We start from the raw sequence: 15,366 nt of genomic DNA on the forward strand, positions 1-15,366 counted from the left end.
AGAGGGCCAACGAACAGCTTCTCAGCATGCGAAGTGGCGCAGTGCATCAAGTTTAATCTGGAGGGAATCTGAAAATCTGTTTGCGCGGAATGGCTGACAGTCAAACTACTGCTGAACAGATGTAGAGGTACCCTAAACCTACTCTCTCCTTCTCCCCCGTTTAGTATAGTTTTGAAAAGCAAGAGTTGTACAACTGGTGTGGCCCATCTTGGGTCAGACTGTGAGCCACTTGTGGGCCCCGATCCACCAGCTGAAGACTGGTAGTCTATCTCTCTCTACTATAAAGGTAAAGGGACCCCTGACCATTAGGTCCAGTCGTAGCTGACTCTGGGGTTGCAGTGCTCATCTCGCTTTATTGGCCGAGGGAGCCGGCATACAGCTTCCGGGTCATGTGGCCAGCATAACTAAGCCGCTTCTGGTGAACCAGAGCAGCACACGGAAACGCCGTTTACCTTCCTGCCGGAGCGGTACCTATTTATCTACTTGCACTTTGATGTGCTTTCGAACTGCTAGGTTGGCAGGAGCAGGGTCCGAGCAACGGGAGCTCACCCCGTCGCGGGGATTCGAACCGCCGACCTTCTGATCGGCAAGTCCTAGGCTCTGTCGTTTAACCCACAGCGCCACCACTAAATCGTTGTCACAAGCTTTGCCAATGTTCTACAGGCTTCCATATTTTATATTGGAATTTCAGAGACGCTTTCACTTTCCCCCTCCCTCCTTTCCTCTCTTTGCCCTCCCCCCTTCATGTTGAAATGAACATAATGGACGCTAGCTGGGTCCTGCTCCTCTGGTTGCCGTGGTGACGCCAAGTGCCATTGATTAATGGCATTGGGGAAACAACTGCCAATAGAGAGAAGCAATGTGAAAAGCCCCATGAAGGGTCATGTCTATGAGTGAGTTTTTATCCCTTTTCTTTGCTTTTGCTGTCTGGGGTGGGTCATTTGGTGCTAAACCTTAAAAGAAATGTGGGGTTTGGAGAGTATGGGAGTAAGACGCACTGAATTCAATGAGACTTGCTTCGAACTGAACAGATATCTAGGACTATGTTGTTTGGAATAGGTTTAAAGAGGTTGATTGGTCTTGGGGTTTCCAGTGCAAAAGGATGGTCCTAAGCCCCTCTCTTAAAAGTAAATACCTCACTTTAACTTCCAGTTGCGATCCCTTCCATCTCTATCAGATTACAGGCCTGGTGGGGGCTGCCAAAGAGAGAGGGCAGAGAACCCCCATTTACCATTTATTTTAGCATTTACCATTTATTTTAGATCATCTCATCCCACATGAGCCTGCTTCCATAGACGCTGCTACAGGTGCCACATAATACATGTTCCACATTTGTAAGAACTCAATCATTTAATGTGTAAACTATGGAAATCCCTGCCTGTTGAGATCAAGCAAGAGCCTTCACTGTACTCTTTTCAGCTCCTTGCTAAAAACACCTGCCACCTAGATGCTTAGAAAGTTGAGGTGATTTTATTGCTTGTGTTTTAACTTTTGATATGTTTTAAAGTAGGTTTGTGAATTTTTCTTGACTTTACTGTTATCTTTTTGTACACCGCTTTGAGGGTTTTTTTAAATGATCAAGCGGTGTAAAAATTTTATGAACTAAAACAAATAATAAGAAAAATGATCCCTCACTATCCGGGCTTACTCTTAAAAAATAATTATATCACCACTGGAAAACTCAGCACACAGGTGGGCAGCTGCAGTCAATCTTTCTTCCATGCAGTGTGGGGTACAGATAATGAGCGTAATTACTCCCACCCATACTGAAGCTGTGACTTTTTCAACTGTGGCTTTTTACTTAGCCTCTGAATCACTGTGTTCTGGCATATACATTCCCAGATGTGTGCTCAACACCTAACCCAGTCATACGTACTTGTTAATCTGAGCCAAAAACATCCCCTTCAGCGCGTAGAACTCTGCAGTCATCTCCTTGGTAAAATACTTCAGATTTGTTGATTCAATAACCTCAAGGCCCTGTTCAATAGATTTTTTACACAGCAAGAACTGTAAAATATATATCACGGGCAAATTGAAACATATGAAGAAGAAGAAAATGAAGTATCGAAACTTTTAAAAGGATATTTCATGAGCTTCCAAATGGTGAAGTGTCACGCCGTCCATACCTAAATGTAACCATTTTTCTTGTTCTGAATCAGGAACCCAGAACTGGCAATAATATCCATACTAGCGCTGATGCAATTTGTGCCCTGATATTTTACCCTTTTGCACTGTCAAGGGGCAGGGGGTCAAGCAGGAAGGAAATGTGGGCATTGGGTGGGGGAAAGGAGAAAAATCATGAAATGACTGAAGAGTAGGAGGGCCCTAAATGGCCAGGTGCATCTTTTCAGAAGAAGGAAGGAGTTCCTACCTGGCAGGCTTCAGGCCTGGCCTCTCCTCCTTCTCACCAATGCCCTGCTCCTCCATGCAGGATGGAGGATGTGATAATGCAGGCTGCGACTCCTTTGCAGGGGGCTTCCCTGCAGGAAAGGGGCTTGCAAGCAAGCAGCTCCCCATAAGACGAATTGTGGGGAGTGAGACAAATTGATCTGAGGCCTGATAAAGGCTGGTTGGTCCCCAGGTTGGCGTGGTGTGGACTGGGCGCCCAGATCAGGGCCACGGGGTGACTCAGGGAGTCTGTGCGCAGCCTTATAGTTCCTGCAGGTATCTGGGTAACCAAGTTGTTTACGGCTTTCAAAGGTAAGTTTTAAAGACAATTAAGTTAAAGAAGTGAATAAAGAGCCAACGGAAGTCTTTGAAAACCAGCACATTGTGCATAATAAAATGGCCACGCCAATCAAATTCTCAGTGGCCGTATTCTATATCAGATGTGTTTTCAAGGGAAGCCCTGCATATAATGCATGACAGCAATCCAACGAGAAGTGTTTGAAGCTGGCGATCCAGCCCAAACTGGTAGAAAGCAATCTGTGTCACAATGGTGAACTAGGCCTCTAGCACAGGGATTGTTAACTAGTGGGCGTTTCAGGATTCTAGGTGGGTGGTGGGTGGTTCTACGGCACAAGCTGAATCCTCCTTCCACTGAGCACTGGTGGGCGGTAAGGAAATTTGACCATCAAGAAAGATGCATTAGTGGGCGGTAGGTATAAAAAGGTTGACTACCCCTGCTCTAGCATCTCTATCTCTCTCCTCCCCGCCCCTCTCACTCACACACACACTGCTGCAAGTGGCAACCTAATCTTTCAAGGGAAGCCCATCCAAAACAGAACGCACACTAAACTCCTTGATCCCATTTAACAGTGCTTACATAACCAGAGTCCTATCACCATCAACATTCCACTGCGTTATGACACCCCATAGTAACATGTGCTGTTGCTATACCTGCATGCACTCGTTTTTGCCCATGACTCCAGCCAGCTGGAGGTAGCATTTGACTTGCTGTCGGATCTTCTGGAAGCAATCCACAATTGGCACCGTTGGAATAGTGTGAATGCGACTCAAGATGTCCAGAGCCACGTTGACCAGCCCTTGCTTCCGAGCGATCTTCCCATACTGGATAATGGCAGAGGCTGAAGCGTGGACACCCAGCATGGCATTATTGGAGCTAGGATCGTGCTGAGTGCTGTTCTCATATGCACTGACAATGGCTAAGAAAACCCGAGAGAGCAAAACTTTTAAAATTATGTTAAATGAATTTACACATATTCATTTTTGATTCATTATGTTTGTATCCTTAAGGTGGGATCTTGCGGAGGGTTTGGCAAGATCAGTGGATCGCCTCAGTCCACAAAGCCATCTCTTCAATGCCTTATGGCTCATTGATAAAATCAAGCAAACTATGGCTTGGAACAGGCATGTCCAAAGTCCAGCCTAATCCAGCCTGGTCAGTTTAATCTGGCCCCTGTCTTGTGTCATTTGGTCAGCCCTCATGCATGCCCACTTTATCAAATCTGGCCCTCTTTGAAAAAAGTTTGGACATCCCTGGAAGGACATGAATGAACCCAGGTTCCTCCAAGGCTCACATGCTCCCCCTTCCCCACAGCTGGAAATTTCTGACATGGGCCTGTTTAAACGAAAGCAGAAGCTTTGAAACACCTCCTCTCAGCCACATCATAGGAGGGGGTGGGACTTGTCAGCCTGGGAGGAGATTTGGCTTGTTCGTATCTCACTAAACCTATAACACAAAATGAGTCCCACAAGCAGTTGCTTTCTCCCGGCACCAGTGATCCAATCCTTCATGTCTTGGAAGTGACTCGTATCACAGCAAGAGCAGCTAATGTATTCCGTTCCTTGCCAGAGTCAGACATCTAAATGCTACTCAGAAAGTTAAGCTGGTCCCAAAACAGCAGCTATGTTACTGATCCTGGGCAACTTCTGAACACAATCCCAGGTGCTGGTTTTAAGCATGTACAGTGGTGCCCCGCAAGACAAATGCCTCGCAAGACGAAAGGGTTTTGCGTTTTTTGAGTCATTCCGCAAGACGAGTTCTTGCGAGTTTGTTTCCTTTTTCTTAAAGCCGCTAAGCCGCTAATAGCTGCTAAGCCGTTAATAGCCGCTAAGCGCCGCTAAGAGCCGTGCTTCGCAAGACGAAAAAACCGCAAGACGAAGAGACTCGCAGAACGGATTAATTTCGTCTTGCGAGGCACCACTGTAAAACCCTGCAAGCTCTGATAAGCTCCTCCCTTCTTTGGGTGCTCCTAGCCACCAGCAATTAAATACCAGGAACACCAGGAAAATGACTTTTTCAGATGTCCTGCATCAGTGGAAATGTGCCTGGCACCAAATCCATCAGCTTTCAGTCACCAGGTGACTATCGTTTTATGTACCCAGGCTTTCCTTATCTTGCTGGCCTGTGCTATGCTAGTTCCACTTGCTTTGTCTTGTTGTTTTTATTGAGTTTTGTTGTTGTCTGTATTGTACTATGCGACTTGATCTATTGGTAAGCTGCTCAGAAAATATTTTGATTAAAAAGCTGGATAAAAATACAGATGAGCTCACTCACCCACCTACCCAGTCTTGGCTCTGAATGCTTCAATGCCCAGATTGATGCACATTGTCAAATATACATGATTGTGCCTCATCAACGGAGTGGAAAAACATTTCATACACCTAAGCCCCAGCCTTATGAAGAGCCTGAAGTTTAAATCAACCAGTATCAACTGTTTTGGTGCCTGGAGATTTTTCTCCCCAGACCTGCTTATGAAAATGGAAATTTAAACTCACCCTCAATTTTTTTGCATTTTATTTCTGTCCCAGGAACAGGTCTCAGATGCAACAGTTTTAGGAAATAGTTTTCTAAAAGGCTGGAATAATAAAATCACCTTGCCAAACAAGAATTAGATCACAATTCCTTATGTGTTTTTGAAAGCCAAAAATTCATACCTTTTATGCGAGGGGTGGAAAGGGGAGGGTATCTTCCCCGAAATAGGATATAATGGGACTGGGGCGTTTTTACCTTGGTAATGATGTTGCCTCCACATGAAAATGCTGCTCCAGTGGGACAAGTCGTCCGACACAATTGGCAACCTGTTCCTCCAAGTTTTCACAACAGTCTTCATGTCATGCAGGCTGTTATTCCTCCCAAGATTAGCTGGCTGTAACCCGGCATTTATTTGAGCTGCTTCCTGAAGTTCAATTATTTGCTGTGCTGCCTAGGAGGATGAAGGTTGTAAAAGTTATAGCACATGTGTCACTGGTTCCTCATCAGGAAGGGGGGGGAGGGAGAAGGGAGAGGGACTGTCTTAAACACATGCAGCACCGACAGCTGAGTGATGTGTTTTGCCCACCGAAGACCATTCGCACATTACAATGAAGAATGTTGAAATCAACGTCACAATATAGCTGGTTGATTTCTTTTAATGCTGTTGATCAGATTATCAAGGTTCATTATCCACCCTCTTCTAAGGAAACAAACAGGGCCATGAATAACCATTAATGCAAAACAACACACATTCCCTGGGACAGAAAAACTGCTTTAAGATCATGGCAGGGGTCTTGCTAACCCAACACCAACACCAAACAGCTGTTGTCTCCAACGGCATATAACATGCTGTTTTTGAAGTGCCACTCACTGGCCATATGGCATTATACAGACGGTGACATGTCTCTGAATTGCTTTGGAGAAGAGTAAAATGGCGGGTCTATGAAAGTTTTGTTCATAGCTAAGAAAAAGCTGATTAAATGATTTTATTTTCTCCAGGAAATAGTACTGCAAAGGCCAGGAAGCTAAACTGACCATCACAGGGACTCAGAACCGGGTTCTTGGCTTCTAGACTGAGCACTGTTCCTCTCTACTCTGGGACAACTCAGCTTACAAATGGGTGAGAGCTTACAGATGCACTAGATCAGTGTTTCCCAACCGGTGTTCCGCGGCACACTAGTGTGCCGCGAGACGTTGCCTGGTGTGCCGTGGGAGGGAGGCGGGTGAGTCGGGCGGCGAGAGGCGGGGCGGCAGCGGCGAGGAGCATAGGCGCCGACTCCATGGGGCCTGAGGGGGCCCGAGCCCCCTCAAAAATTCGTTTGGGGGGGCTCCGCCCCCCAATAATCTCGGGCGCCCCTCCAGCAGAGCGCCGCCGCCGGTGGCGGCGGCAAAGGCCACCGCCTCCCCGAGACGCACCATCCCCGCCCGCGTCTGCTCTTGCTCTAACCGCCGACGACGACTCAGAGTCCCCGCCGCTGTCTCGGGCGGAGTGGGGTGGGGGAGGCGCATGTGGGCGGAGAGAGGGAAAGAGAGAGGAGCGACCTGCCCAGCTCTCCCTCTCTCGCACACCCGCCGCCTGACTGCGCAACCCGAAGAGAGGCGCAAATCCCGAGGCAGCCAACCAAGCTCTCGCCCAGCCCGCAGATCCCACCCCTCTCCCGATGACGGACGCGCCCAGCCACCATTAGGAGAGGGGAGCATTCCGCCGAGTTGGTCGCCGAAAGCGCGCTCTGGGAAAGAGGAGATAAGCCCAAGGGCGCGAGGTGAGGGGAGAGCTGAGGAGGGCACGCAAGTTTCGCACGGGCCGATAGAAATTGTGTGAACGAAGGGGAACCGAGCGAGGCTGGACGTGACGAGAAAGAAGCACGCCTGGTGTTTGGAAGAGGGATGCTAGCCTAACCATTACCTTCTATGCTGTTACTATTTTTTTATTTTTTTTTACATAAGTAAAAAGTGACCTTTCCCCATCTGGCATGGTGGTGTGCCTCGAGATTTTTTTCATGAAACAGTGTGCCTTTGCCCAAAAAAGGTTGGGAAACACTGCACTAGATGCATTAGCATGTTTAAAATAGCACAGCCTAAGATACAGGTAGCGGACGTGGTGCCCTCCAGCTGCCTTAGATCAATGGTCTGTGGTGCTAGCAAGCATCGGGTACATATTTTTAAATTTTTCAGTCTGCCACTGTAAACTTTAATTTGTTTTAGGGGTTATTTGGGGGGGGGAATCATGCAAATCAAAGAGGACCCTTTTTAATTCTACTGGATTTAACTTATGCAGACGCCTTGGAAAAGAGGATGGAGAGGAGTGCATAAACTTTTTCTGTGTGACTGGGGAGGGGAAAGTGCCCATAGCACACTCTCAAGTTTTCAAACGTACCTATGGATCCAAAAGGGTTGGCGACCCCTGGTCACCCCACTATTCAAACAGCCCTTCCTTCAAACACATTCTGCAAATCCAATATGTACTCACCTTACACAGGACAAATGCAACGCAGCAGCACTTTGACAGCCACCAAAAAGCGGCACAGAGCTAGTTAAGCTCCGGGCAGGCCTATAAACCTTACTGGAATTCAAATCCTTTGTAGAGATGTAACCATTTACAAAGCAGCTTCTTGAGAGATGAACACTTGTCTTAGCTATTAATCAACTAAGATAACTGCCTCCCACCCCCTCAAAAAATCTGTCTACACGTACACACAAATCTCTGGGAACAAAATAAATTAAGGAGAGAAACACCACCAGCACCTGCAAACACATAGGCATACACACACACACACAATCACCAGAATTTCAGCGCTCACAATAGCTTAACCTTCATCCTACTCCCATTCATCATGCAAATTTAATTTTCTAGCAGGTATTTAATCACTCACTATCTGATGCAGGAAAAAGTAATTACTGTTGAGTAGCTTCATTGCCATGCTGGCAACTTTGTCATTCACTGCCTATTTTAGCAATTTGACAATGAGAATGTATACGAAGGTTTTCGACACGCCACGCAATGCGCATGGAAGTGTTGAGAATGTATTTATCACTATTAATTCTTACAACCGTGCGCGTGTGGCAAACTGAAATGGTAGCTCCTACTTACTGAAAGAGGTCGATGCGGCACTTTGCCTATTATTCATCTTAACTCTTTCAGACATGCTCTCATCTTAATATGTGGAAAGGCTGAAGTTTGTTATCAAGTCATTAAAACAAAAAGGCAGAAAATGCCACAAAAGGGATGCAAAGATGCATAGACAACCTCCAGTATTATCCCAGTCTCTATTTGAACTATTTATATAGATAGATATTGTATTGCATTCGTGAGGTTATTTTAAATGGTTTTATGTATGGAACAGTTTCAAAACTTTGCTTCTTTTATGATTGCAATTGTTTAATAATTGTATATTTTATTGCTGCAACCCACCCTGGGGCCTTACAGTAAAGGACAGGTAACAGAACTAACAAACAAATAGAATAACATGTCCTGCAATATTTTTTGTTCGCTGAGTGCCATGGGGGAAAAAACAGGCATGGCATATCAAGATGAGTGTGCATGCGTGTGTATACACCTTGCTCTTTGCATGGCTCTTTACAGGAAACCTAGGAACAAACTTCCGTACAGTGCCTGCATATTGATTTTAAAGACCAGCTTTCTCAGAAGCACCTTTTGCAGCAACAAAAAAAAAAGTTATCTGTGCTTAGGAGGGTCCTCGATTTACTTATTAGTTTTATATACTTCATCGTAACTTCTCAGGGCAGTTTGCAGAATAAAATACAGGATAAAAACAAGCCTATAATTAAAAACAAATTAGCAAAACAATACCCCCCCCACAGGAGGGTCTGACAACTGACAGCAATTTCTGGCTCACCTGAAGAAGGGGTGTGTGAACGTGTGAAACCACCTGAGGAAGTCTTCGCCATTCCCGGATAGCCAGGCCACTGGCCATTTCAACCAGACGCTCTATGTAGTTGAGCTGTTGTTCCTCAGGATGGCAGATTGCCAGGTATCCACGGTACATGTTGACTTTCCATGCCATCTCTTTGGGGCAACTCAACTCCACCTTGGGGCAAAACGAGACATTACAATGCTTTTTGTAGGTGAAAACACTGCAAAAGAAAAAAAGATCGGCTGGGTTTTCAGACACAACGCAAAACCGTGCTTTCTGCTAACCGTGGTGAAAAACTCACACCGCGGTTTGCAAAATTGCTCGCCCACTTTCGTTTTCCATCTGCCCAGGATTCAAGTTCCTAAGTTCACACCTGTCTCCATGATGCTGCCCTTGTGATGCAGGGGTCCAAACTGTTGCTTGACAATAGTTTGCAAGCTTCGTAACAGTTAACCACATTTAGAAAACTGTGATTGCAAACTAGTTATGTCCTGACTCGGTGAGCTCCAAACAAAGCAAGGTCTGTTGGCAGACACACATGCATTAAAACAAACTGTGTCTTAGCTTAAAAAATTGGCGGACATTAAAATAAGGGAGGGAAACCTGTGGCCCTCCATATTACATTGCTCCCATCATGCCCGATGATTTACCATGTTGGTGGGAGCAGGTGGGAGTTTCTTATTTTATATTCTTTACTGAAAGATAAAAAGTACATAATTACAAGTGCACAGAGTAAGATAAGATGCAAAGAAGAAGAAGAAATAGCACCGATACAGAAAACAAAACAAAACAAAAACACTTGTAGACATTACAAAAAGTTGTTACTGCGGTTAACCAGACCGTAACCTAATACGGCATTTATAAAAATGAATGCCAAGTATTGTTAAATTTGCCCTTGACCAGCATAATGGAGTCCAGTACATTCTAAATATTATTTTTGCTTGTATGAGTCTCAATTTGAGATCCAGAGACACACTTGTTATAGAACTTAACACAGTTTTCCATTGTCAAGATCTCCAGTTCTTTGCACTGAGTTTATATAGGTGGCTCAAAATTGTCGCATTAAGCAACACCAGCGCCATTTACCTCCAGGGTAAAGTGGACAGTAAGCATAAATGTAGAAGCAGCATGGAGGCAATTAGGCCTCAATATCCTTGTATTTATGAAAAACATGTTTTCTGGCTTAAAAAAAATAAATCCAGAGCAGCTCAATTTACAGCTTCACTTATTTTCTCTTTAGTTCATTAGTATAGGCCTCATTACTGAAAATCTCTCTTTCAATCCAAGCTCCAGCTATGGCATGTCCGCAGTTGCTGGTGGCTGTCACGTCGATTCAGCCTGCAAGCCTTCACAACGAGAAGCTGTCAGACATGATCAATTCACTTGGCTGCAATTCAAGGCTTCAATTCTACCCTGCAATCTATTCAGTATTGCACAGCTGCAGGGGGAGGGGGGATGTGGAAACAGCACCAAAATATGATGATCATCATCATTATGAAATGATTCCATAATTATTGAAGGGATTGGGCTTCCATGATCGTGGTTCTGTTAAAACTTTAAACCAACAGGGATTTGAAAGTGAATACCCAACAGCTGAGTAAAGTAGAGTTTTCAGGAGAGAGGACTGCAGCAGGTATCTGTCCTCAGAGCGCCAGACCTACTTTCTTAATAATGCAGAAAACTTTACGTTTCCTATGGCTGCACTCAAGTTGTGGACACCCCTTCAAAGATAAAAGGACTCCTTCATCCTGGAAGCAATCTTTATCAAGACATGTTTATTTCAACTCCCTATTTCACAGCTGAGTGAGATAATACATAGCCCGTTTCATTCCTATGCTAAATTCCTCAATATTATGTGTGTCTGTGTCTGTGTATATTTCCCAAATTGTCCTTCAGGGCCTTAGCCAATGCTAAAAGTACAGAGTATTCTGGACCTTTACCTCAAACATAATCCACAGTTATGAAACAATATATAGCAGCACTTGGACACTGAGAGCAAAGCTTCTTGCTAATATTTCACAGGAAGCAACACGGCTTTCCTGGGCATGGGGATGCCACACAGAGTCAGATTTTCCACTAGCATTCACCCTAGTACTGATGTCTCCAGATAATCCAAATCTCAAATTCCATGAAAATGTTGCCACTGATTTGAAAGGAACGGATTCACTCTACACAGCCCTTGAATTTGTTTATTTACTGCATTTCCATCTCTAGCCTTTGCCTGCTCCCACACATGTCAAGAAGCGTAATCCATCAGAATTGCAGCGTGTGGCAGGCTGGGAGGATGATGAGCTATAGTGCTGAGGTCATGTGGCGACGCCAGCACCCGCCACTCCAAGATACAATGCAACTATGCCATTTTGGACTCACAGCTGTCCATGGAGGCACAGGTCAATTCTGTGTCCAGGGCAGCGGTCTACCAGCTCCATCTGGTACACAGGCTGAGACCCTACCTGCTTGCGTACTGTCTCGCCAGAGTGGTGCATGCTCTGGTTATCTCCCACTTGGACTACTGCAATGCACTCTACGTGGGGCTACCTTTGAAGGTGACCTGGAAACTGCAACTAATCCAGAATGCGGAAGCTAAACCAGTGACTGGGAGTGGCTGCCGACACTGGTCCTGAAAGACCTACATTGGCTTCCAGTACATTTCTGAGCACAATTCAAAGTGTTAGTGCTGACCTTTAAAGCCCTAAATAGCCTCCGCCCAGTATACCTGAAGGAGCGTCTCCACCTCCATCGTTCATTTAAGTCCAGTGCCGAGGGCCTTCTGGCAGTTTCCTCACTGTGAGAAGTGAGATTACAAGGAACTAGGCAGAGGGCCTTCACGGTAGTGGCGCCTGCCCTGTGGAACGCCCTCCCATCAGATATCAAGGAAATAAACAACTACCTGACTTTTAGAAGATAGATGAAAGCAGCCCTGTTTAGGGAAGTTTTTAATGTTTGATCTTTTATTGTGTTTTTATTGTTCTGTTGGGAGCTGCGCAGAGTGGCTGGGGAAACCCAGCCAGATGGGCGGGGTATAAATAATTGATGATGATGATGATGATGATGATGATGATGATGTGGTTGGGAAGCTCAAAGGGTACCATGCTGCAGAATAAAGCTGGTCTACAGTTCACATTCAGGTTAGATTTTGACTGGTCTCTCGCTACATTTGCAAGCTCCCATCTAGGAGTGCTCACACACAACTCATCTCTTTCCTCATGCTGTAACCACTAACCTTCCTAGTTACACACACCCCGTAGCTTTGCATTAAAACCCAGCAAAGAACTGAAAGCTTATGCAAACACAAAAGGGTGAGGGAGACTACAGCTGAGTTCAGCACACCAGATTAAGGCAGAACACAGAATTCTGAGCAAGGAGCTGTCGTTTGACTTAAATATGAACTTCACTGGGATTCATGCTGGGATTCTTGGGAAAGCTTCAATCAGAGACAAGTTACTATGTGGATGATGCTGATACTTGAGTAAGCTTTACTGAGCCTTTTTTTTAATTTCTTTAAAGAAATAAATCGCATCAAGGTAGAAAAGTTCTTAAATATCCCCCCATATGCCTGAATTATGGATTTACCAGTGAGACAAGAAGGAGCTATATATTGAAACCAGTCCTCCCTTCTTCGCAGCCACTTAGCTTTATAAATGTTTAATACAGCATGAATTTCACTCAACCCGAACACACACTCAAGATATTTTAGACATGAAAAACAGAGCGCCCTGAAGCAATCTACTAGATTTTGAATGCTCTACAGCACCCCTGGTTTTATGAAGGACTAACTCATCAGGTACACACACACACACACACACACACACGTATGTGGTTCTAGCTCATATATTCTCAAGTGATTCCTATGAAAGGACAAGGATGATCAGAATACAAATCCACATTGCTCAGTAGAGATGGCAAAGGAGACGGGATGTAACTACATGGTGTGTCATAAAGGGCAAAGCTCACCTATTTGAAAACTGTTGTTTTTCAGCTACTACATTAGAACAACTACATCCTCCAACTCTCTTTACTCCAATAGAGGAGACAAAATTGCAGCTCAAAATACGTTTAGGTATTTAACCTATTCTGCACCTTGACTTATTAAGAAGAAATCCCAAGGCTGCGATATAATTCAGGTGTAAAATCAAGTCATGCTCTGCTCTGATGCCTAAACTAAGGCAATCTAGTGAACCATGGTTTAGCATCTAGGGACTTTCAGGGAAGGAAGAGGCAGAGGGAAATCATACAAACTGTAATTCGCCTGTGCATCAGGAAAATAAACCATGCTTTGGAGTCTGAAGTATATTAGCATGAACCATGGCTTACGTATTATGTCTGTACCAGCCTGTTCATCATCACAGTTTGCCTGATTTGGAAATCCCAACAAACTATATTTATTGCAAAACAGAAAATGAGGAAGGTAGCACACAAGCTCAAGGCACAATGCCAATGAACAAGACATGGTTTAACCATAACATTTGAATTGGGGCCAGTGAAATACATGCTCAACTAAGAGTCAAGCACAGTATTGGAACCATTCCTCCTAACTGCAGTTTTTCTCACATGTCTTCTGTTGCATCCATATTATGTTTATTTTTACCCCTCTGAATTAAAATGAAAAATAAACTCATTAATAGAAAAAATGTTAAGGCGTGATTTTAAACTAAAAAAACCAGGTGCATCACCTGTACTATTTTAACATGCCCAGCTGCAATATTAATTGCTGGAGGCCCAGGGTGCAATTATTTTGACTAAGAACTTTGAACGATGAGCAGTCCGAGCCATTCCACTTCTGCCATTTGCTAACTAAAGCCTCAAAACATGTTTTATTGATTTCTTGTCCTTTCGGTTGCTGAGCTATGCCGTGCAAGTTCTGCAAGGCAGTGCCATTAAGGACTAACGCAGGGCATCTTGCCTTTGAATAAAGAAGTGGATGATCTATCACTAACACATTTTTTATTTGAAATTATGCCACCCGAACTGAAATACATCTCAATTAGCCATCAGGAGTGTTTTATGCCTTCGTTCCCAATGCTGGCTTTAAGAAAGTAAACAGAGAGACTCAGGAGGAGGAAGAAGTATATCAGACCATGCTGCACTTAGCTTATTGCACAAATTCTGGAGCCAAAATGAAACAAATGAAAGCTCAGAACTATTGAAAGATACCAGGTTACAGGTCTGGTTGAGACTATTTCAGATTATTGCTTAAGCAGGAACCCTGGTTAAATCAGTTAATATAAATGCGAACGTAGCTACTTAGCAAGGGAATTGGTGTTCCTGAAGGGGGTGGGGAAGTGATCTCAAAGCCCACTCTAAACTGCTCAACCACAGGTAAATGATAAAAAAAAACTTTACATCAGAACAAGCTCATAACCTGTAGTTTTCTATTTAGGTTTGACATCAGAGATGGGGAACCAGCGGCCAACTCCCATTATCCCTGGTGACGTTGGCTGAAGCTAAGGGAGCTGCAGCCCAACACCATCTTGAAGGCCACAGGTTCGCCATCCCTGTTTTCACAGAGAACAAAGAGGAGCACAATCATCCAAGGAAGGGAAGAAATAGTCCTCACTGGTTTCCTGTGAGTGAGAGAATAAACAGAGAAGAGAATGGATTTGCCGGAGGTCACCTGGTGTGAGGTGGCTCAAACACAAAGTAAGGCAAAGAGCCATCCCAAACTAAATAGGCTGCCCATAACTCTTAGCAGAGACATCACCTTGCCAACAAAGGTCCATATAGTTAAAGCTATGGTTTTCCCAGTAGTGATGTATGGAAGTGAGAGCTGGAACATAAAGAAGGCTGATCGCCGAAGAATTGATGCTTTTGAATTATGGTACTGGAGGAGACTCTTGAGAGTCCCATGGACTGCAAGAAGATCAAACCTATCCATTCTGAAGGAAATCAGCCCTGAGTGCTCACTGGAAGGACAGATCCTGAAGCTGAGGCTCCAATACTTTGGCCACCTCATGAGAAGAGAAGACTCCCTGGAAAAGACCCTGATGTTGGGAAAGATGGAGGGCACAAGGAGAAGGGGACGACAGAGGACGAGATGGCTGGACAGTGTTCTCGAAGCTACCAGCATGAATTTGACCAAACGGCGGGAGACAGTGGAAAACAGGAGTGCCTGGCGTGCTCTGGTCCATGGGGTCACGAAGAGTCAGACACGACTAAACGACTAAACAACAAAAACTCTTAGCAGTATTCACTTTTAGCTCCAGTGTACTTGGAATGAAACAACAAAAACTCTTAGCAGTATTCACTTTTAGCTCCAGTGTACTTGGAATGGAGGTAGCACCTTCCTATAAGCAAGATTGCGAAGGCAGGAGTGCATCTAGCTCCTCAAAGGGT

The 15,366-nt window shown here is 44.7% G+C and overlaps 1 protein-coding gene and 1 long non-coding RNA gene across 5 annotated transcripts in view; one reads left to right on the forward strand and one right to left on the reverse strand.

The window, feature by feature from the left end:
* Positions 1 to 15,366, reverse strand: part of TRRAP (transformation/transcription domain associated protein) — a 167,768-nt gene that overhangs the window by 50,407 nt on the left and 101,995 nt on the right. For all 4 annotated transcript variants that reach the window (XM_082199559.1, XM_082199558.1, XM_082199556.1 and 1 more), the window contains 4 exons: positions 9,016 to 9,207; positions 5,414 to 5,609; positions 3,340 to 3,605; positions 1,877 to 1,977 (listed from right to left, as the gene is read on the reverse strand). In XM_082199559.1, coding sequence (XP_082055685.1) covers positions 1,877 to 1,977; positions 3,340 to 3,605; positions 5,414 to 5,609; positions 9,016 to 9,207 — 755 coding nt within the window. The remainder of the gene's footprint in view (positions 1 to 1,876; positions 1,978 to 3,339; positions 3,606 to 5,413; positions 5,610 to 9,015; positions 9,208 to 15,366) is intronic.
* On the forward strand, positions 336 to 9,089 carry LOC309519187. The gene is made up of 3 exons (XR_014213735.1): positions 336 to 893; positions 6,158 to 6,278; positions 8,981 to 9,089. It is a non-coding gene; the product is annotated as an uncharacterized lncRNA (long non-coding RNA).

Source organism: Podarcis vaucheri (genome assembly GCF_965113315.1).
Source record: "Podarcis vaucheri genome assembly, chromosome: 14".
Taxonomy (NCBI): domain Eukaryota; kingdom Metazoa; phylum Chordata; class Lepidosauria; order Squamata; family Lacertidae; genus Podarcis; species Podarcis vaucheri.